The 22,045-nt window shown below is 37.9% G+C and overlaps 1 protein-coding gene across 1 annotated transcript in view; it reads left to right on the top strand.

Annotated features, from left to right (window-relative positions):
- LOC131191863 (uncharacterized) overlaps positions 1–22,045 on the top strand; it is a 36,110-nt gene that overhangs the window by 7,604 nt on the left and 6,461 nt on the right. Inside the window, exons 3-15 of the mRNA XM_058170470.1 lie at positions 7,408–7,484; positions 9,674–9,858; positions 10,424–10,650; positions 12,224–12,376; positions 13,399–13,495; positions 13,872–14,025; positions 14,716–14,876; positions 17,174–17,219; positions 17,872–18,011; positions 18,259–18,411; positions 19,918–20,058; positions 20,870–21,024; positions 21,688–21,856. Coding sequence (XP_058026453.1) covers positions 7,408–7,484; positions 9,674–9,858; positions 10,424–10,650; positions 12,224–12,376; positions 13,399–13,495; positions 13,872–14,025; positions 14,716–14,876; positions 17,174–17,219; positions 17,872–18,011; positions 18,259–18,411; positions 19,918–20,058; positions 20,870–21,024; positions 21,688–21,856 — 1,858 coding nt within the window. The remainder of the gene's footprint in view (positions 1–7,407; positions 7,485–9,673; positions 9,859–10,423; positions 10,651–12,223; positions 12,377–13,398; positions 13,496–13,871; positions 14,026–14,715; positions 14,877–17,173; positions 17,220–17,871; positions 18,012–18,258; positions 18,412–19,917; positions 20,059–20,869; positions 21,025–21,687; positions 21,857–22,045) is intronic.

Below are 22,045 nucleotides of genomic sequence, written 5' to 3'. Positions count from 1 at the left end.
AGGAAAATCACTAGAGGGTCCACAGGCATGATGGGGGGGCCTTATTTACTTGGCCTTCAGATATTTTTGCCTCAGAAATGATGTGCTGCTCCAGGGTGCCACAAGATTGCCTGCTTCTAGATGAAAATAAGGATGCACTTGAATTAACAAGACTAACAAAGAATATAACAAAATTCCATGTTCTATTTTGACTCATTGAATATTAGTTACATAATGGTCAAAGTAATTACTGCATTGTTGTCGTTCAACTCAGTTCCTTAGTCAATTTATATGGACATATCCATGCAATTTTCTTGGCAACAATAAAGGTAGTCCTTGAATTACAATTGTAATATAGCCAAAAATTTCCATCATTAAGTCATGATGGTCAAGGCACTCTCTCACATAGAAACAAATTCCGTTTCCCATTCTAAACTTCTATATACGGTACTTTCTTTGTTCAATAAGAGCAATCATATTTTTTCACTTATGACACACGAATCCTTGCCATAATTTGAACACTTACACTATTTTTCTCCCATGCGAGTTCTCTGTCTTATAAACAAGACATTCCATCTAAAGCTGTATCTATGCTGCAAGCATCCAGTGTGACTTCCCTGAATAAATCTACAGATGAATTCTGAGCTCTGCCACAATCTGTTTCCCATTCTGAGCACTCATACGGTCTCTCACTCTGACCTCCTTGATGCCTAGCAAGTGTTGTGCTCTTACTGAAACTGTCCCTTCCATGCATTTATATGGCCTCTTATGTGTCAATTCTGTGAGGCACAATCCTTCCATATTCCAGGTGCTTGTATGGATTTTCTCTTCTGTGAATTAAGTTTTTCTTTAAGCTTTCCCATTATTTCACAAGGTATCCTCCATTCAGTCTGAATGCGTAAAGGATTCTTTGATGTTTTGCAACAGATTATTTTTTTTACTGAAACTCTTTCCAGATTCTAAGCATTTCTACATTCTACAACTGTATCACATTTATTTATGGTATGAGATTTCCAATATACATTATTTTACTTTCCATGTAAAATGTTCTCCATAGACTGTGTACCTGGTCTTGGTCTTGGTTTTATTAGTGCTTTTTTCTTGGATTGGGATTTTATGGAAGCCACTGTCTTGAAAAAAACCTGATTTCTACTTATTAGTTTTGTTTTTATTTCAGCTTTTTTTCTATATTTCCTCTTCACATTTGGATTTTTCCAGCAACATTGCACAAACTTTTACTTTTCCTACATATTTGGAAAATTAGAAGATTTCTAATTTCTAAGGAATTAGAAAAGAAGCAGAAACTTGAAAATCAAGGAATATACTGGTAACAGTAAAGTACCCTTCTGAATGACTGTCATGCTTATTGTGGCAGACATTTTATAAAAGTGCTCAATGGATGGTCTCAACATTCCAAAAATGATTACTGACTTGAAAAGAATTAGGGACTCCTGTGTTAGATTAGCTGACTTACTGTAATTGACAGTCATTACAGTACAGCATAGAGGGTGAACACTGACCTCAACAACAATTTTGGGATTGGAAAACCTAGAATTACACCGCCTATGGTCTGACCTAAGTGTAGTACACAAAATTGTCTGCTACAACGTCCTACCTGTCAATGACTACTTCAGCTTCAACCGCAATAATACATGAGCAAACAATAGATACAAACTCAAGGTAAACCGCTCCAAACTCGACTGCAAAAAATACAACTTCAGCAACAGAGTGGTCAACGCCTGGAATGCTCTACCTGACTCCGTTGTTACATCCTCTAACCCCCACAGCTTCAACCTTATACTGTCTACTGTGACCTCACCCCATTCCTAAGAGGTCTGTAAAGGGAGCATGCATAAGTGCACCATCATGCCTACTGTCCCTGTCCTACTATCCCCATTTACTTGTACTCATTCCTTGTTCATGTCCGTGTTTATACTTATACCAGTTATCTAGTACATGTTCAACAAATTAAATAAATAAATAAACACAGCTGTACAAGATAGGTGCTTATATCAGTCAAGGCTACAAAGGGATTCCATTCCAAAAAGAGTTCATGTTGCACCAAGATTCCCTAATGAAAAGTTATTTGGTGAGAATCTAAAAGAATGAATTCCTGTTCAGTGAAATATACAACCACCTCCACAAATGACAGCAAAAGCTGGAAAAAAAACCCTCCACTTCCTCTCCTAGATCATGGAATGGTTCTTCAGCTTTCAGCACAATCCAAAAGTGTATCGAGGTGTCATCCTGCCAGATTTATACTGTCACAAATAGTGTTCATAACTTACCTGCACAACATTTTGCCAAAAAAGTATTTGTCTGATTTAGTATGCAGAACTTCTGCTTTAGACTAGCAACTAGCAATAAGGAGCAGAAAGTGATTTCTGCTCCATATTCCCCAACCTAGTTAACATTTAGTGGCAAATTACTGAGTATTTGCTTCCAGAACACCAGCAGAATTGGATGGTTGTATATTGCTCTGATTTTTTGCTCCTGGCAGCAAAGGCCATGAAGTCAACTGCAAACCTCCTGTGAACTCTCTGCTCCTGGAGAGGAACAACCTAAAATACTGGCACTAAATATCTGAGCTGATAATGTCCTTTGCAGCCAGAATAGTATGAATTGCTTCTTTGTTACATCTGCTATTATTCACAGCCTCAGGTCTTTTTCCTATTTCAGGGTCAGTTGACTCTTGCTTTCCTTTCTTTAGTACAGTGAAGATTTTCTTGCTCTACTTCCAGTTTTAATGACCACTGAAGTCGTGGCACTTAGTCAGTGAATGAACTATCACATTCTTGAACTGCAATACTCCTAAGCAGTGAATCTACAAAAAATGGTTATTTTTCCAGGCAACAACTGTTTTTTTTAACCTCTGTACAAAGAGCAAGTAATTGTTCTGAAGCTTTCACCCGCATTAAAAACAAAGCCCATAGCATCACTCCAATAATAAAACAAACACTAATATTTCACACTTTGTTTCTTACTAAGTCACAAACCAGGGATAGGCAACCTTATTAAAGCTGCAGCTGCTGTTTATGAGTAGACTTCCAAGAGCTGTAAGGAGTGTACTGGTGTGGTAAAATCATGAGTTGACATGATTCCCTGTTTTCTATTGCTGAAAGGGATCATCTATGTATTTGGACAATAAATATGATAAGCCTGGCATCTGTGGAAAAAATTGGACTGCTTTAATATATAGTAAGGGGAATGTGCAAAGTCCAAAGCACCTTTTCCAATTATTTTTGGAGTACGCCTGACCTTAATCCCTGCTTTACTGATCTGACACTCTTTTTTCTCTCTCACACACTCATGGATATTTTTATTATATTGAAATATTTATTTGCAACTGTAGGTTTTAGCAAAATTCATATAAAATTAAAGCAATCCATATCTATTCAAGACATCCTGTGTAATATTAACAGCAGTCACTGGGAAGGTTTAAGAATGTTATGGAATGTCATCCCTACCATAAATTCTGGTTTACATATTAGATCCAGGATTGTTCATATTAAGGTTAAATCAAACAAACCATTCTGCTTTTACTATAATGTGTGAAATTTATCTATGGTTGAGCACTCCTGTCAAAGCTGTTTCTGCTTTTACTATAGCATCTCTTTTCCATAGACGTGAGTGATCCATCATGCTCCTTCATACTCTTCTTGAAATCACTCCCACAATTCTTACTATAGAGAAAAACACAGGAATGTGTCCTTAATGAACTCCATAAGTATACATTTTCAGCCTGATCTGTGTGATCTGATACTAACATATCTTGAACTCTAACCATTCACTCGTTGTTGTTATTAGTCAAGAAGTCGTGTCTGACCCATCACAATCCCATGGACAACATTCTTCCAGGACTTCCTGTCCTCTACCATCCCCCGGAGTCCATTTAAGTGACTCCATCCAGCCACCTCATTCTCTGTCATCTCCTTCTTCTTTTGCCCTCAATCGTTCCCAGCATTAGACTCTTCTCCAGTGAGTGAGTCCTTCCTTCTCATTAGGTGGCCAAAGTATTTGGATTCACTCATACATGCTTGCTTTTCATCTTTTTCGCGGTTCATCCACGTGTCCTGCTCGCTTCAGTGTTAAGGACAGCTCACTATTTCTCAAGACCAGAGTATATGATGTTGTCTTCAAGTTGCTTCAGTCCATCCTGAACAGAGTCTCCATCTGAATGCTGTAAAGCTACTATATTTGGTTGTTGTTTACAAGTTCATCAGTGGACCCTGAAACTTGGACTTCTTTCTTTTAGGTGAACTTGAAAAAGACTTGCCAATTTCCCTTTGTAGCTCAAGTCAAAGGGAGAAAATAAAACTGTTCCTTTTTTTCCTTTTCCACCAGTTCTGTGGTGGATGTGTTGATATATACAGTAAGTATCAAGTACAATGGGGAGTCAATAGAGAGGGCCACATATAAAAACCTTCTCAAAAAAAACCATAGAAAGAAAAGAAGCTGGTATTTATTTCACAGTAACAGAATACTTGGCCAGCATCTTTGACAAATGGAGAAAAATTTTAAGAGCAAGTTCTTAATTCATTTCCAGCTGGTTAATTTGATTTTTAATGTTAGTTTTCAGCACAGGAGACAAATAGGTTAAGGTTGCTGTGCAGAAGAGCCCCTTTGATCAAAAGAAGAGGACATGCATGTTTTTATGAACTGCAATTATTTTATTTCCTATTAAACTTTTCAGCCAGGTTCCCACAATACAGATAGGAGGAGCCCAGGAGGACCATTTACCAACAGCAAATAATCACAAATACCTTGTCAAATGGAGAGTGCTCTGTCCATATTTTCCTGCTGCTTCTGGGTAGAAGATGGTTACTTCCAAAACTGTGATATGTTCAGGACCAACAATTGATACATTTAAAAGGCACACTGCTGTGATCAGGCTTCATGGCATTAAAGCTGAAGTTCTTTCTGTATTATTGGCTGTATGTGCGTATCCTGCTTGGCCACTGAATTATAAACTAAATACAGGAGCGTAAGTTCACACTGTTGGAAGAAAAGTCCATCTGGGTTCAGTTCCAAGTGGGGAAAAAGACACTGGAAACATGGAGACTGCTTGGAAAGATGGTTTAATGGATGGACAGGTTCACATGGTTTGAGTTCCTGAGTCCTTCGGGAGAAGGGCGGTATAAAAATCAAATAAATAATAATAATAATAATAATAATAATAATAATAATAATAATAATAATAATAATAATAATAATAATAATAACAGAAAAGGGCGGAGATACTGAGCGTGCCTTGGTTTTATGCTTTCTCTGAACTTCCTGCGGCACAGGAAGAGTATCCTGATTGGTTGTCAGACCCCCAGGGGGTGGGGGTCTTAGCTAGCCTTGCTGGCTGATGTAATCTTCCCAGGTGCATGTGGTGAGTTTCTGTTGCTAGATAGGTCCTTTTGTGTTGCAGATGATGGTCCATTGACAAAGGTGGGGAGAATGAGTTTCTGCCCTTTTTAATATTTTCTAAAATATTTCATTCTTCTAGGAGAGGAGTGGGTGCTAACTTCCTACAACACAACACCCCAAATTAAGTTGTCCCATCTGTCTTGAACTTCTTTTATTTATTCTTTAACTCCAAATGTGAACTCTTGGGGATTTGCATGCTTGAGGTCCTTCTCCCACCCCAGTTCTTTCTGTCCAACAAAAAGATTCAGGTCTTCTTTTATGACTCATCTGAGTTGGGATTCCCTCTGATCTTACATTAATCCCTGGATGGGCAGGAAATCGGATATTTCTCTCCATAATTTCTTAAGCAAGCAAATAGGGAGCTGCATCATAAAAGCGCATCACACCTTCTATAATTCCAGTATTCTTATTATGCAGAAGGAATTGCTCGTGAAAGGGGCTCTGGTTTGCAAATAGGTTCTGGCGGGAGGTGTGGGTGCGTGTGGGGTTGACTTTGAAGAAAACTAGAGAAATCCAAAAGAAAAGCGCTCCATTCTAGATCCCGGGAAATAAGTTCCTTGGCGAATTCCTCGATTCGCGGAAGGGGAAAGACCCCAGATTGCTTTAAATCTCTTTCTCCGACACCCCCCCCCCAATTCTGCATCGCAAGGCAAAAACCAAGCCTTTTCTCTCCGCTACGTTCTCGGGACGCTCTGCAGCGTCTTCATCCGGGGTCTTTCCGCCCTCCCCTCACCTGCGGGCCCTTGACTACCAAAGCGCGCTGGCGAGGTTCGCCCTCGACCGGAGTCCTCGTGTGGCTGTCTGGAAAGGCGACCTTCGCGCCAGGCGGGAGACGGAACGCGGGGCAGATTCTCGAGTTGCGCGGGAAAGGAACGGAAAGAAAACCCAAGCCGGGGAAAAAAAATCTCCCCAACTTTTTCTACCGTAGCTAGACGCTCTCTCGGTTTAACCCCTGCAGACCAAAGGTGGAATGCAGGAAAATGGGAGGAATTGACCCGTCTGCTGGTGTTATAGTGAACCAGCGCGGTCAGCTGGTTAGACGCGGGAAAAGTTTTCTTTTTGAATCTTGGCCCAGGCGTGAAATTCAGTGAATACCCTTGGACGAGGGAAGGCACGAAACAGACGCCTGGCCAAATCCGCCCTGCTATTTGAAAGCGAATAAATTCTGTTGCTATAGAGAAGAATCATCCTCTCGCTTTCCCTGTGCATTGCTGCAGCGCTTGTTACTATTTACTTTTAATGGATTTTTATTTTTTTGCTTAGTGAGAGGTTGCTCTATTCTCACTTTCCTCATGGGAATATTCAAAATGTTTATCTCGATTTTTTAAAAAAAGTTTCTCTCTCTTTTTTTTTTTGAAGTTACTCTGTTAAAATTTCTTAACGAATACTAGATAGAACCTCTTAAAAATATTGGAAGGACTGTAATGTGCTTAAAATGTAATGTTAACCCACAACTTTATAGGCTTGGTGGTGCTTGAACAAAATCCTCATGTCCAGATACTTCCGTGCCTGCAGGAAGGTCGTTCTAGTTGGTTCCAGAAGGCAGCAAAGAGGTTATTTATTCTACATAATGCCTGCAAACTTCCTGATTTTCAAAACAGACCACACATACCTAACAACTACATTTTAAACTACTGTAGTAGTCAGTTCATGTCGTTAGTTTATGCCTCAGAGTGTTGTGTGAACCAAAATAATTGGGTTAACTTAACTGGTAAATTAGGGTTGACTTAATTCTGGATAGATGGATCCTACAAACAGCCACCAATCTTTCCAAGTAGTTTTTGCCATTTAAAGCTGATAAATACTTAATTTGTTTCTGCAATTTTATATTAGAGAATGCATAATGTTTAGGTTTAAACTGTGCCCTGAACATTGGGTAGAGCCAGCTTTGATTAAATTATCTCCACAACCTTTGAGATGGGATATTTCCTATGGATGTCAATAATACTTGCAATCTTTGCAGACTGTAAACTTTAATTTTCTGTTCATATGACTTTGATTTGTTTGTTTTAGGATATGAGCTTCTAGAAGAACTGTTGACTTATGATGACATCTTTTTGGATTTTTTTAATGCTTTCCTGGCTCTGCCTGTGAGTAGAATTCATTACTTTGCCTGCTGCTATCTGGGCTTAGAATATTGTTTTTGGTCAGAAGGACATACCTGAGCTAAGGAGTTTTGCTGTTCTTTACTTCTTTTAGGCCATAAGAAAAATTCACTGGTAGGAAATATCTTTATTAGAACTAATCAAAATATCATTTAATGGTGAACAAATCCTATGGTTTGGTTCTGTGTTACATAATAGAAATAGACAAGAAAGAGGGAAAGTATATCTGTTCTTTTATTTTTTAAAATAAATGTGAATGCTCCAACACTGGAAATTTTTAAGAAAATGTTGGATAACCATCTGACTGAGATGGTGTAGGGTTTCCTGCCTGGGCAGGGGGTTGGACTAGAAGGCCTCCAAGGTCCCTTCCAACTCTGATGTTATGTTATGTTATGTTATGTTATGTTATGTTATGTTATGTTATGTTATGTTAAAATAATGACAGCCCTCTGAAAACACAATGATAAAAATATATACATTGAGGGTGGGGGAAAGACACATAGGAAGTGCTTTAAAAAAAAAGTAAAAAAATACAACAGAAAAGAAAAAAAGAATATGTTATTTTAGTAGGAGTTAAATCTATACCTAGTTGTCTAGTACAATTAGAATTGCATATGAATATAACAGTGTGTGTGTGTGTGGTATATAAATGAGTTTTATATTTCATTATACTTGTCCATACAAAATCTGTTTATAGGCAGTCTGCTGGTAGATAGCAAGAGTAATTAGGTCTTCAATTCATTGAGTAAATGGGACCATACATTTACCTTTCCAAAGCGGCAATATTATTTGTTTTGGACATAATGACACAAAGAATCCATTTATGTTGTCTAGATGTCAAATTCCAAATGCTAGATATGTAGTTCAAAAAAAATCATCTGAAAATTTTAAGTTTTGTTGTACAATTATATTTATTGTACTTTCTTGCAAAACTTAGTAAGTGTAAGAATTGTAAAAATATATGTTTTAAGGAAGCATTATTATATCTATAACAAAATGCTATTTTTGACTGTCTGTTTTATACAAATGTGACAGAGTCCAATAAATTTTAAATATTTTTATTGTATAAATCATAATGTAGAATCCATTAATATTGTTGCTATAGAAGTTAGAACACTCTCACATTGTCTAGAGACCAGGGGTGTCAAACTTGTGGCTTGCAGGCCAGATGCGTCACACACTGGCCATGCCCATTCCCATTTTAGCAAAGGAAAAAAACAATATGTCACGTGATGACAACTGATGACATGAGTTTGACACCCCTGGTCTAGGCAATATGGGAACGTCTATTTCTTCCACTCACTCATTTATTTATTTATTAAAATTCATTGGCAGCCCATCTTATCACACAGTAAGTGTTTCTTAGTATCTGCATATTAAATTGATTTATTGATAACATATACTTATAAAAAGTAATGGTAGGGTTTTTTTTAGTTTTAAAGGATTCAAGTTTTTCTACTATCTCAGGTGTCTCAGTAGTTGAAAAGGCTGCTGGTCTAAATAATGTTTTGAACAAATGTGACTGTAAATATTGCCACTGGGTTATATCTGACAGATGATATTATCTCTTTAACACAAAGAATGTTTAAAATCATTTTTTTCTCCTATTAGTTGGTTCAGAGTCAGTGTAATCACTTACTTCCAATTTTTCCATATTATCCTTTTCCAAAATTTTTAAATTTGGATTTCCCCATAGAGTCAACTTAGCATGGGAAAATCTTTTTTTAAGAGATTCCATTCTATAGTTTTCTAACTGATGTAATTATTTCTAGAGATACTAGAGCTTTAGTATATTTAAATCCTAATACTGTCCATCCAAACAAAGTTGCTATATACATATTTCAAAGTTGCCCAAATTGGAAAATTAACACTAATAATTGGCTGCCACTATTTAATAGCTGACAGTAGGCAAGCTTGATGATACAATTTCTAATTGGGAAAACCAAATTCTCCCTTATTTTTGTGAAGACATTCTCGGAATCAAAGAATATAGAAATTTCTTAAAGAATTTATTTTCTGAAAACATTTTCCAGATATACAAACTGGATTTCCTCTGACTATGTTCTCATTTGTACTTGTCTTAGAACAGATAGCAAACTGCTTTTTTTTCCTACCTATCTTTTGTATCTGAAATGTGCCTTTCAAACTAATTTTTTAAACTGTGTTTTACATAGGCTTTTCCTCTTAGACTGCAATATGACCGACTTACAGGAAGGCTGCAGGAGCTAGATGGCTTCCTCTTGGAACCTCCCAGTCATTTGGCAAACGAACCAAGTTCTTCGTGTTATGGAGCAACCGATGTAGAGAGAGAAAGGGCCCTAAGCTGGTTAGCTCAGGAGCGCTTTCTCCCATTTCAAAGGTTGAGTACTAGATCTTTACACATGTCTTAACCTTCTGGGTCAGTCTCTGTTACTGACTTTCTGTTGAGTTCTTAAATCTCAGCATATTTGTAGATTAGTTGAAGTTCCTTTGTGTATGAGGACAAATCTTTACATACAACAAAAATGGAGTGAATAAGAAACCTTGAGATTGTTAAGTATTATCCGGTAGGTAATCTACTTATTTTACTGATCAGTTATTTCTCAGAGAAACAACAATGAATGACAGCTATTTATTTAGCCATAGCTTATTCAGAGCTTGAACAATAAAAATGACTGTAGCGTTGAAACTGAACACTCACTTAATGGGCAGCATTATTGGTTTCAGAAAAGTATTAGACACACTGCAACTCAAATCTTTGTTGCTATCTGAACATGAGTAATCACAACTTTCTCTGAAGCATCTCGGATAGAAAGGCAGGGAGTGCAGCTGAATGTGAATAGAAATTCTTAGAACTACCTAAAATGCAGTCTGAATTTTGTAAAAAAGGACTGAGAAGGATGCCTCAGGACTCAGACTTTTTTTTGCTTTGAATCTCTTATTAGAACTGTCTATTATTTGGAATACAAATTAGCAAAGCTGTTAGTATGTCCACTGGATGAGAATTACCCAGTGAATCGTTATGCCATTCGTGGTTACAGTCGTCAGTCTGATAGTACCGCCGTTTCCAGCATCCCCAGTTTTCCATCAACAAATCAGGCATCATCTGGTGTGCGGAGGGATGACTTGCTCAGATGTCCTAGTCAAACACGTAGCACCCCAGCCTATCTAGGTAAGTCAACCTGTAAACTAACCCTGCATCATCTAAAGGGGATCTCGCCAACCTATCTAAATTACTTCCTAGTTTCTTTGTATGCATAGTGCTATGGATAGTCTTTGGCTAAAGAAGCATGATTGTCACACTCAACACTTAGGGTTTTTTTTTTGGTTCAAGTTTTCAGGCATATAAAATCAAATTAAAGCTTAGCCTTTTATTCACTTTCTCACTTTCTAAAAGCCACTCTGTCTCATATTTATATAAGTATATGTATTTTCCTAACTGAAAGTCTAGTTGGCCATGCTGTGTTTGAATTCCAAAAGAAAGGTGGGGAACAGTTCACATGGAATGCTTTATTCCACGTGAAAGGGGCCAATGCTCCGCCACATTTATACTCTCCAAAAAGGTATGACTAACATCAAAGTCTCACTGGTCCTGCCTTGGTCCCTTCGTTGCTGGTTAGACCTTGGTACTTTTCAGTACTTCAGAGTCATTGTTTCATTCACTTCATATGAGAAGATCAATTCTTTGGCAAACTAAACATGTGACTTTGAACTCTTCATGGTGATACTTTTCCACATGCTGCATACACAGAAGTCTTCCTGTGCAAGCATCTTTGACCTGAGTTGAGAGAACTCAACTCTCTCATACTCCATCTTTCATACATGTCCATTCACAGACACAGTGATGATTATGGCATTATGTACTAATTAAAAATATACCATGTAAATACATATACGCGTGTGTGTGCGTGCACGTGCGTGCATGCCAAGGCATTCAGAATGGTGTTGCTTTCCCACCGAAGTGGTACCTATTTATCTACTTGTATTTGCATGCTTTTGAACTGCTAGGCAGGCAGAAGCTGGGGCAAGTAATGGGAGCTCACCCTGTCATGTGATACTTAGGTCTTGAATATCCAACCTTCTGGTCAACAAGCCCAGCATCTTAACCGTGAGGTCACTGTGCCCCCAATTAAAATATATTGTTCTTATTATACTGATACATGGTTTATTAATAAATGTTAACATTCTAATATGAATATACCATTTTTGGAGCAGGAATGATTAAGTCATGTGTCAGACCACCAACTTAACTGAAGTCAACGGGGTGATAATGTGCTTTCAGGTTTATTATTGTTTGTAGTAATTAGCTCAAATCCTGAAAGAAAACTGGAAAATGGAAAAAATGATGCAGAGGCTGGGGGCCATTTAGTTTATTGTTGATTGTCCATATTAGTTAAAGAGTTTGATGATGGTTTGCAAAATGGCTTATTCTAATTAAAAGCTAAAAGTTACACGTCAGCTAGTTCAAGATACTTTGCTAAAATGTAACTGGAATCTATTAAGAAAGCAAAGTTTCATTAATACGAGAAGAATGTAGAAGTCTTCACTATTACTTTCAATGCAAAATATGATCTAAGTAATTGTAGGACATTCCAAAACATATTTTGGGAGGACATGGAAAGCTGCAAGATTCAACTTTTCTACCATCTCATTAATTTATTGCATTCCTTTCTGATTTATATAATATCCAATAGTTTACTCTTAAAAGAACTTTGGAGACTCTGATTTTTTATCCTTTTCTGCAGGCCGATTTGCAAAATCATCTGGTCAAATGTCCCTTGATGTTTTCTTGGAGCTCTCTGATATTTTGAGCTTTGACCAATCCCAATTTGAAGAACATCCAAGCAGACTGCAGCCCTCAAGACTCAGACTAGATACCGGTATAGAAAGGAGAAATGGTGAGAATGCTATAGCAAGAAGTATTGCAGGCTCTTCTTAAAACAGAGACAGTGTTGCCATGGAAAATGGGCAGCCAGATGCTACTGTGTTCACAGCCAGTTTATGGGCTTCCCATGTAGAGAAAAGAATACAGATCTAGATAACTCTCTAGTCTGATCCAGCAAGTTTCTTCTCATTTTATTAAGGTCCAGAATTAAGTGCGCCCAGAACACAGTAATGATAAGTTCTAAGGAGAGCGCTTATCATGATAGGATTTGTCTTAGGAGGTACTATTGGTATCTCAGTGTATTTTTCTGAGAAACACTGAGATATCAGCAGTGTTTCAAACAATTGTACAGTACAATCTTGCTTGACATAGTGTAAGCTGCCCTGAGTCTTCGGAGAAGTGCGGGATATAAATGCAAATAAAAAATAAAAAAATAAAAACAATCGTAAGTGATCTGTATGAAAGAAATATATTAAGAAAGGTTTGGTTAAATATAATGAATTAGGATCAAATACCAAATAAATCCATGAAGGAAGTTAATCAGATTAAAGAAAGGAGAAGATCAAAAAAGTCATGTTTGGACAGAGTTGATGAAATCCTCCAAAAGAGAGAGGTGAGAAGTTTAAAGAACAAAAGACAATATATGATTTGGAGTTAATAGAATAAAGGAATGAAAGTATAGAAAGGTAGGGAGAAAGATTTAGTGAATTGTGTTGGAGTAAATTAGTTTTAGCTTTGTTTTTCTAATCCCATGCCTTTAATTTGTTTGTCTTACTATTTTTTATTGCCGTGGTGTTTATTGCAGTCTTATCCTTACAGCCTGAAGGACATTATATGTATCCATGCTTCCAAATATATAAGCATAGCTTTGTGGGAGGGCCAGCTTGACAACAAAACGCCCAAAATCTGTAAAGTCACTTTCAATTATATAGAATTCAGGGTTATCTTCTACCCCTTTGTAAAGAACTGGGATCTCTTTTTCCTTTTCGTAGATCAAATGTTTGATCTTGGTTCTATTATGTGTCTGTATTGTAGGAAGTAGTTGGACAAATGCTGGTGAAAAAGTGATATCTTCAGTTCATCAGAGCAAAACTGAATCTAATCAAGAGGTCATTGAGTTTCATAACAATAGGTGAGTCTGATTGCTAAGGATGCCACGATAAGATGCTTATATTTTCTTATCTCGCAATTGCTACTTAAAATTTAATACATGTGAATGTGGCCATGATAAATGGTTCTACGACTCATCTTTCTTAAGACTGTGAAATGATTTTAAGAGTATTGATTTTGCTATGTAACTAGAAATAACAGACTGCTGCCTTTTGGTTTATGTTTGTATTTGGCTTATATTTATCTGACTTCACTAACTCCATCATACCGGAGTTGAATCATGACATTGTGCTGCTGGTCCATAGAAACAGTAATATGTCATAGTTATAATCTGCAAAAAAAAAAGTTATCCCTCTCAGTTATGTATTTTTGACTTCCTGATTTATATTTTCCTCCAGTAATTATGAGAAGCCATTCTCAGGACGCCGGCAGGTTTTGCAATTTGATCTGACAGAAACAATTATTCCAAAGGAAGAGCATCAGGACAAGTGTTTTCCTTCTGGTTCTGGAAGTGCTGCTTTGCAGCAACTTAAAGAAGATGTCCTAGGAACTGTGGGTAACATTGCATCCTGCTGAAACACTTAACTAAATGGATATTTATTTTAAATGGATTTCTATGTTTTTGAGAGTTCTTTGCTTTCCAAGGATTTGATATACCAAGTGTAGCACAGTGGCTCCAACCTTTTGGGAACCAGGGACCGGTTCTGTGCAGACAGGTTTTTCCACGGACCGGAGGGGAGGTGGTTTTGTGTGCTGCCTGCATCTCGTGGATGGGGTTTTGCTTGTTTGCATAGCCCAGTTTCTGTGCTGGTCCACGGACTGGGGGTTGGGGACCTCTGGTGCAGCAGATAATTGTACGCAATGGCACACGTCTTTCCCAACAACAAGCAATTGCTCTGGATTAACTCCAACCTCCTAGGCCTTGAAAGTTGATGTAACCATGTGGACATGTCTTTAATACTCAGTCCTTAAAGCATTCTTTGTTCAATTCACCTCATGAAGTAGTTGTGCGGAAAATAGGAGGAAAGAGTATTATATATTTTTGCCGCCTTGAGTTATTTATAAAAAAATAATAAAGATAGGATAAAATAAATAAATACATAAATAAATGCACCACAAGAGGTTTTTAAAAGCATGTTTAAACTATTCACCCTCACTTCAGATACATACTGTAGCTGTTGCTACAGGTACCTCCATTCGCATTGTTTTTTCCCCTCCCTTCCTCTATTTTTTACAATGCAGAGAGCTGGTATGGAGGACTTTATGGAATTTCTCCATAACACATTAGGAAGCCACCTGTTAAACTTCTGGATTGATTGTGAAGATATCATGGATTGTACCAGGCACTTGGAGGCCACAGTTTCTCCACAGGAAACACAGCTGTTCTTTTCCAGTGCCTTTCGGTGAGAATGTTATTCTAGCGTATTTCTCAAACTAATAATGATGGGTAAATTTGATCATGGGCATAAAGAAACATTAATCAGTGGTAGCAGAAATATCAGTTATGTCAACAATCAATAACCATTTAAGGCCATGAAATGTAGGGTAACGATTCCTTTGAAATGTGAGAAGGGTGATGAAAAGCAGCAATAGCCTTAAACTGCCATGTATAAAAAAGACAATTTTACCCTATATTGACAGAAGGAAATCGGTGGCTTAACAATTCCATTCTAACGGCATTAAAGATTCTTATTTAGCTGCAGTATCTCTCATGCTTCAGAGACTTTAGCTAAATCTGAGCCTAGCTTCCTAATTAAGCTGTGCAAAGTAATGGGCTGAGATTTATTACTGGGTCCTAGTTTGGAGTGGTGGTGTTATGTGATAGCGCTTTTGATTTGAAATAAAGTGAAATAAAAACCTCATTAACTTTAGACATGTTTTATCTGATCAGAAATAGTGGATTAATGAGAGGAGTATTTAAATCATTTGAATTACTTCCAAAGATGCTAACGGAATGTTGGGGAGAGCGAGAGTGAAGGCACCACAGATCAAACCTGTAGTTTTTCAGCAGAGCTAATTAAAGCTTGTGGAGTTATATTAATCACTTAGTTATGTATTTCTTGTAGTTCGTATATAATATATATTAATAACATTTTTTAAAAAATGTTAATTGTAATTGTAATATTTTAAAGCATAATGAAATGAAATAAATAACTTAGTAGAAAGCAAATTGCCTTCATGGCAACATTTGATAGTAGGAAGGCAAACTGTTTAGGTAGGCACACCAATGAGTTTTCTTAAATAAAAGCCAGTTCTTGCAACTGTCAGCCCTGAAGCCATTTTGGGAGCATCTTCAGGGCTGCCACAGCAAGGCCGGCTGGAGCTGTGGGAACATGAGGGGGGAGGTAGAGGTAGCTGGGGGATGTGTAGCCAAAATAGCATTCTTTCCTGTGGGAGCCAAGGATGCTGTACCAGGTGTTGGACAGTAGTGGACCAAAGCCAGCCGGAGTTGGGACTGTGACCTGATTGGACCACGTGATGGAAATGTGACCTGGGAGGCAAGAACTTTGGGTTTTGATTTGAGTGGGGAAAACTTTGGGTCCTTCAGAGTTGGGTTTTCACCAGCTGTGCCAACATGACATCGCAAATAAAATTATGCTTTGAAAAAGCTCTATGCCTCAGAGTTTTGATTGCTTTGGGGTTGTTACTTGGAGCCCTGACAGCAACGTTGTGAGGTCTTGCAGGATTTTAATCTAAATAAAGATTCAGCAAGTCTAAGAAGATTGCTGTTTCAAAATTTTATCATTTAAATTCTAGTTGGAATTTTGGAAATATCATGTATTGTCATGACTGAACTTGTAGTCACCTTTTTGCCAACCCCTGGTATAGACCTAAAAGCAAAACTTCATTCCATTAAAATTTCAGAAGAAGAAAAAAAATCTGATTGCATAATTTCATCTGTTTTTTCTTAATTATGAGGAGAGGTAAATAGCAGACCATTTGGAAGCCCAGCAATATGATCTTGAAATTCTTTCTCACTCCTCAGGGATTACTTTTATCATGATTTAAACTAATTAATGGACTAAAAACAAGAAAGATGGGTTTTTATAAGTACTTGTTCTAGTTCCTGCACAGATGCCAGCATCATGGTATTGATGAGTATCTATTAATTAATGCCTCCTTCATTACTCCATTCTGGCCTTGCTGTAGCTCCTGGTTGCTGCTGCTTATTTATTTGCTTTCCATGTGAAACAGTGAGAAGGCACAAAGAGGAGAAATATTATTCCTTATCTCCAGTTCTGTTGATTTGAGCTTCTAAGAAGAGGATAGCCACAATCTACAATCTGGAGTTCCCTTTTTAAAAAAAAATATATAACTGGGTGATATACTGCGGCTATATTTATGCTGTACAATACAAAACATCCAGCTTGTTCTTTTATTCCTTGGGATATTTGAGAAGCCTGAAATATAGGGACAAATAATTTGGAGGAAATGGTGGAGGGTGAGGTGCACTAACTGATCTTCATGAATTGCAGTGCTTGTGGGAGGTGAGGTTGTGGCAGATTCTTAGCTTCTTTTAAGAGTAGAGGGAATGCTACATGATCAGAATGTAATGTGCAGTGCTAGTATCATGTATGAAATACTGCCCATCCTCTTTTTTTAAAAAAATGAATAAAATATAGATATATTTATATACAGTAGCAAGCAGGGAAATATTCCAATGCAAGTGGAGTTTATGCTGCTGCTCTTCTTTTGGCAGGGATATTCAAGCCAAGTATAGGCTGGCTGTCCCTCCTGCTTTTCAAGTGAGTAATACAGCTGGAATGCAAGTCCCTTTGTCCAGGTTATAGCTTAAGTAATCAGAAACCTAGCTAAGAAAGCAGGGCTCAGAGGTTTGTTCTTTGCCTCCTGTAGCCTTCCTGTGCAGAAATTTCTTGCATAATTGAATTTTAGGTTCTGTCCTGTGAGATTTTCTTCATGAATTAGAATAATCATGGAATCCTTCTATTGACTAGGTTTCTTGGGAATGTCTTCCATCTTAGTACTTTGCTATATGGCTATGAAAGGACTTGTTTTTCACTTTACAGTAGGGACTTCCAACAATTATTAAAGGATTACACTGGGAATCAATTTAATACAGCATTTAGAAGATAGTTAACATGTAGCTATTGTTTTCATTTTCTTTTTAATCTGACATATTTAAGAAGATAAATATTAACTCCATGATGTAATAGTAGATTAGGCTTACTTTTTAAATAAGGGATAAATAAGGGACCCTTTAAATAAGGGTCCATCCAGTTTGTTCTGGATTCTTCTAATAGAAAGTCATATGTGCAGAAAACTTTATTGCAGTAATTTCAGAAGTGGCAGCAATCACAACCATCAATATATATGTATGTGTAAAGTGGAACTTAGTTTCTATTTTATGCATGCTACATGTTTTCTCTTTGTCTCCAGGAACAGCTCGAGGAAAGTATAGAGGAAGAGGAGACAGCTTTTGCTTCCTTGAGCAGGAAACAATATGATGCCTTAAGACGATTACGTTCTTACTGGGTTCCCCGATTTCTAATTCACTATCAGAGAATCAGGCAGTTAAGGTTTGTACTTGGATGGATCACTGTGCTTTTAGAGTTGGGCTATAGGCATAGATAAAAAATAGTATGCCCTAAATGGCCATAAAGCATTGACTATATAATACACAGTTGGTCCCGTGTTTTGTTCTTGCTTACTCTGCGGTGGAGTTTAGTAAGACCCACCACTCCCTCGATTTTCTTCATTTAACCAAAACTATAAATATGGATTTAATCTGAAATACCTTGTCAGTTCAATTTAGTACTTTTACAGGTTTGAACCCAGTTCAGAGGTGCCTATTGAAGAGGAACTTTTCTGGGGTGGCGGTTTCCCATTTTCTTTGCCTCTGGCTACAGTGCTTCCTGCTACGGGTGACCAAAAGGACATGGTGAACTACATGAAAAAAAACAAAGACTGGAAAACGATGTGAGTACCAATCCATAAAACAGAAGTGCTAGTTTGTATTATTTTTAATACTGATGGTTATTTTATTGTAATCATGCATCCTAATGGCTTTCTTCCCCTTGAAGCTTAATCAATTGATTTATTATATTATTATATATTAAATTTGTAATAAAATTAAAATTAGAGTTGTGGTGGCACAGTGGTTAGAACGCAGTACTGCAGGCTACTTCTGCTGACTGCCAGCTGATAGCAGATCAGCAGTTTGATTCTCACTGGTTCTAGGTTGAGTCAGCCTTGCATCCTTCCGAAGTGGGTAAAATGAGGACCCAGATTGTTGGGATCAATATGCTGACTCTGTAAACCGCTTAGAAAGGGCTGTAAAGCACAGTGAGGCAAAGTCTAGGTGCTATAGCTATTGTAAACTGCCCTGAGAGGCTGTAAAGCACCATGGGACAGTGTATGTCTAAATGCTATTGCTAAAAAAAAATAATCAGCTAATTGCCCTTAGCTGCTCAGGATCTGTAGTTAGTGTCTACATTTGTGTGTTTATTAAAATAATCTGGGTGTGGGTGTGCACACCTTACAAAACCTTTGTTGTAATATGATGCAGTTTATCCTTAAGCATCCTATCCTGAGGAAATTCACATGCTCATTTTGCGCTGATCATTATTTCTTAGTGAAGCCTGCCTCACAAGGTTGATGCTGTGCAAAAGAACAACAAACTCAAAACACAGAGGGAGAAGTGCTATCTATGCTGCTTTGTGCAAATTTGGAGTGTAAATCTAATGACTACATCATAATAATCAGTGCAAATGAAAATGATATCACAATGGCCAAATTCTCAGCAGAAAAACTTAACAATATTCAGTAACTGACAAATGAAAAGCCTGTTCTGTCCTCTCCAATTGTTAGTAGAAATGCAGAAAGGAGGCTATATAAACACTGTTTAAATTTCTTTTACAATGCTGTGACAGTTGTCAAGAAAATTTATGTTTCCCTAAACTTTGACAGTGGCATGATGGTTTCGCCTGTAGTTGTTTCTTGTCAACCATTTCTCCAGGAGGAAAATCAGTATAGAAATAAACCAAGAAAGACATACTCTGGAGCAGAGGTATCTATCCTTGGAAACTTTAACACTTGCAGAACTCAAGTCCCCTGCTGGCTGGGGAATTCTGGGAGTTGAAGTCCAGAAGTCTTTAAAGTTGCCAAGGTTGGACACACTTGCTCTAGGTGGCATCATGTGACATAATGGGACTTTTTTCCCCTTTGCTAAACTGGCGGGGGTGGGCCAGCACGTGATACATTTGGCCTGTGGGCCGCGAGTTTGACATCGCTGCTCTAGAGGACCAAGGTTGCTTCTATTGGGGAATGAAAGCAAGCTTTTTGGTTTTAATGAACAAGACTGGTAATTCTGCTTTACTCTTAAACAGGTCTTAGAATGGTTTAGGAAAATCTGAATGCAGTTCTGATCTTATCTCCTGTATAGCAGAAAGATCCTGAAAATTCAGTTTTGGTTTTATCATTTAGGAAAAGCAGAAAAGGAACTGGGTCAAAAAGACTGTTAGGCTCCCTTAAAGACTCCTTTGAAACACTGACAACCATTCGATTTCTTGAGGCACTGATGTGCGATCTGGGAGATGGGGATGGTTTCCTTCACTACTTGACTCGGTGAGTTTCTCAGCTGCTTTCAATGTCCCATATTTCATTATCTTGCTTTATTTACTACCCATAGGTGGATATTTGATTGTGAGAATCCTCTAAAAAAAGTGTTGTGACCCAGGCTTACTGAGTCATTACAATACACAATTAGTCCCTCAAAAAACCTATTTTATTGTAATAGCTGAGAATTAGGTTCATTCCCAGCTGAGTCCCAATTAGTTGCAAAAAAAAGTCCTTCGGAAGAAGTCTTTCGGGATAATCACCAGCCTTTATCTTCTGTGACACCCTGCCAAAGGCCTTACTTGGCAAAGCCCCACGGAATTCAGAAACAAACAAGAGATGCCGACTGAAAACAGAGTTAGCAACGTTGCTTTCCTGTAAAAGGCCCAAGTGACTTTGTTTCTTTTTTAAGCCTTATGGGAGGAGCCAATCATCTCTTGGCCTTACTCCCAAGTCGTCCCTTTTGCTTTAGCTGCTCTTGCCTTCTGGCAGCTCTGCGCATGCGTGCACTAGGAACAGACTCCTCCTGTTCCTCTGCCTCTCTGGGGGCTTCGGAGTCCACGCATCACTCCCAGATGGCCCTGGCCCCATCTCTGCCTCCGATATAGAGCCCTCGTCCGGGCCTTCCCCAGACTCCAGGACTGGCCTATGTTCCTCCCCAGTCTCCTCACTGTCTGACTCCGCTGCCAGCTCTGCAGGCTGCTGGCGACCACAACAAAAAGCATGATGCTTATGCTGATCAGCATCCCTTTTTTGGTTTGGCAGAAGTCCTACATTTCACTTCATGCCGAAGTAGATATCTTTCATGTTTCCTCCCCAGATTTGAGGATCCACAAAAGATTAATCATCTGTTGCTGTGGAAGAAGCTAAAATGTTACGAAAATGCACAGAACCACACAAGCCCATCTGAAGTACAGAATATAGCGTGGCAGATTTTTCATATGTTTCTGGCCACTTACACAGAATGCAATGCAGGTGAGCTGTATTGGAAGGGCGATGATGAAGGAATCTGATTTAATCATATCAGTCCCTCATTGCAAAAAGCCTACCAAACTGGAAAGAATCACTACCCAGAATGTAGGTGCTTGAATGTGGGGGCAGATATCTTTAGAATGTGAAATCTATGTTCTTAATGCCATGTCATCTAGTATTTTTGAAGTTGAGATAGAAAGAGAAACAGGTAGATGGGCAACGTTGACTTAAATATGTTGTTCCTACAATATATTAGAATAAAAAATGAGTTGTGATAGTATGAGTGTTTTATGATTGAAGAAAGTTAAGATATATAATTCATTGTTGGAAGGACATTTCTGTAGGATGGTTACAGTATATCTTGGCTGTAGAGACTGATATTAGTTCTACAGTAATCGATTATTATTCTTGGTAACCTTAATTCTGTCCCATTGATTAAACAGATTGTTTACTGTTTGGAAAGACCATTAAAGCCTAACTAAACTGCTATGGTGTGAACCATACTGTAGGCATTGATATCCTATTTCATAACAAACATTTTGTTCATTTTTTATTTTCAGCTTTTATCAGATTTATTCATTTACTAATTATTTGGGGGCACTTGGCCTATGAACAAATTCTTTGAAGGTGGAGTCTTCTTGTGCTCTGATTCTTTTTTCTCTGCAGAGTTTAGTTCCAGTATGCTAGACTACATCCAGCATCTTGAGAGAATACTTTCCACTGGCAGTGGAGACGTGACATTTTCTGCTTTTCAACCCATGATTCAATATGTGCTGCCTATTCTAGCTGGGGTGTGGCTCCATTACGTTCGCCATGAAGTCACAACTTTCCTTGAGTGAGTGCCAGGATGCCTATTCTGAATTTTCTGAAAATTGTATGCATTTTCTGATGGCAGATATTTCAAAGATTATGCACCTGCAACATTATAAATTGAGTCTTTGTAATATTGTGCAGACAATGGCCAAGTCCAAATGTTGTTTTTGCTATGTTAATGGAGATTTTAAGAGTTCTTTAACGAATTACA

The sequence above is a fragment of the Ahaetulla prasina genome, chromosome 1 (assembly GCF_028640845.1).
Source record: "Ahaetulla prasina isolate Xishuangbanna chromosome 1, ASM2864084v1, whole genome shotgun sequence".
Classification (NCBI taxonomy): Eukaryota; Metazoa; Chordata; class Lepidosauria; order Squamata; family Colubridae; genus Ahaetulla; species Ahaetulla prasina.
Note: the sequence above shows the minus strand (reverse complement) of the source record. Positions and strands in the feature narration are given on the sequence as shown.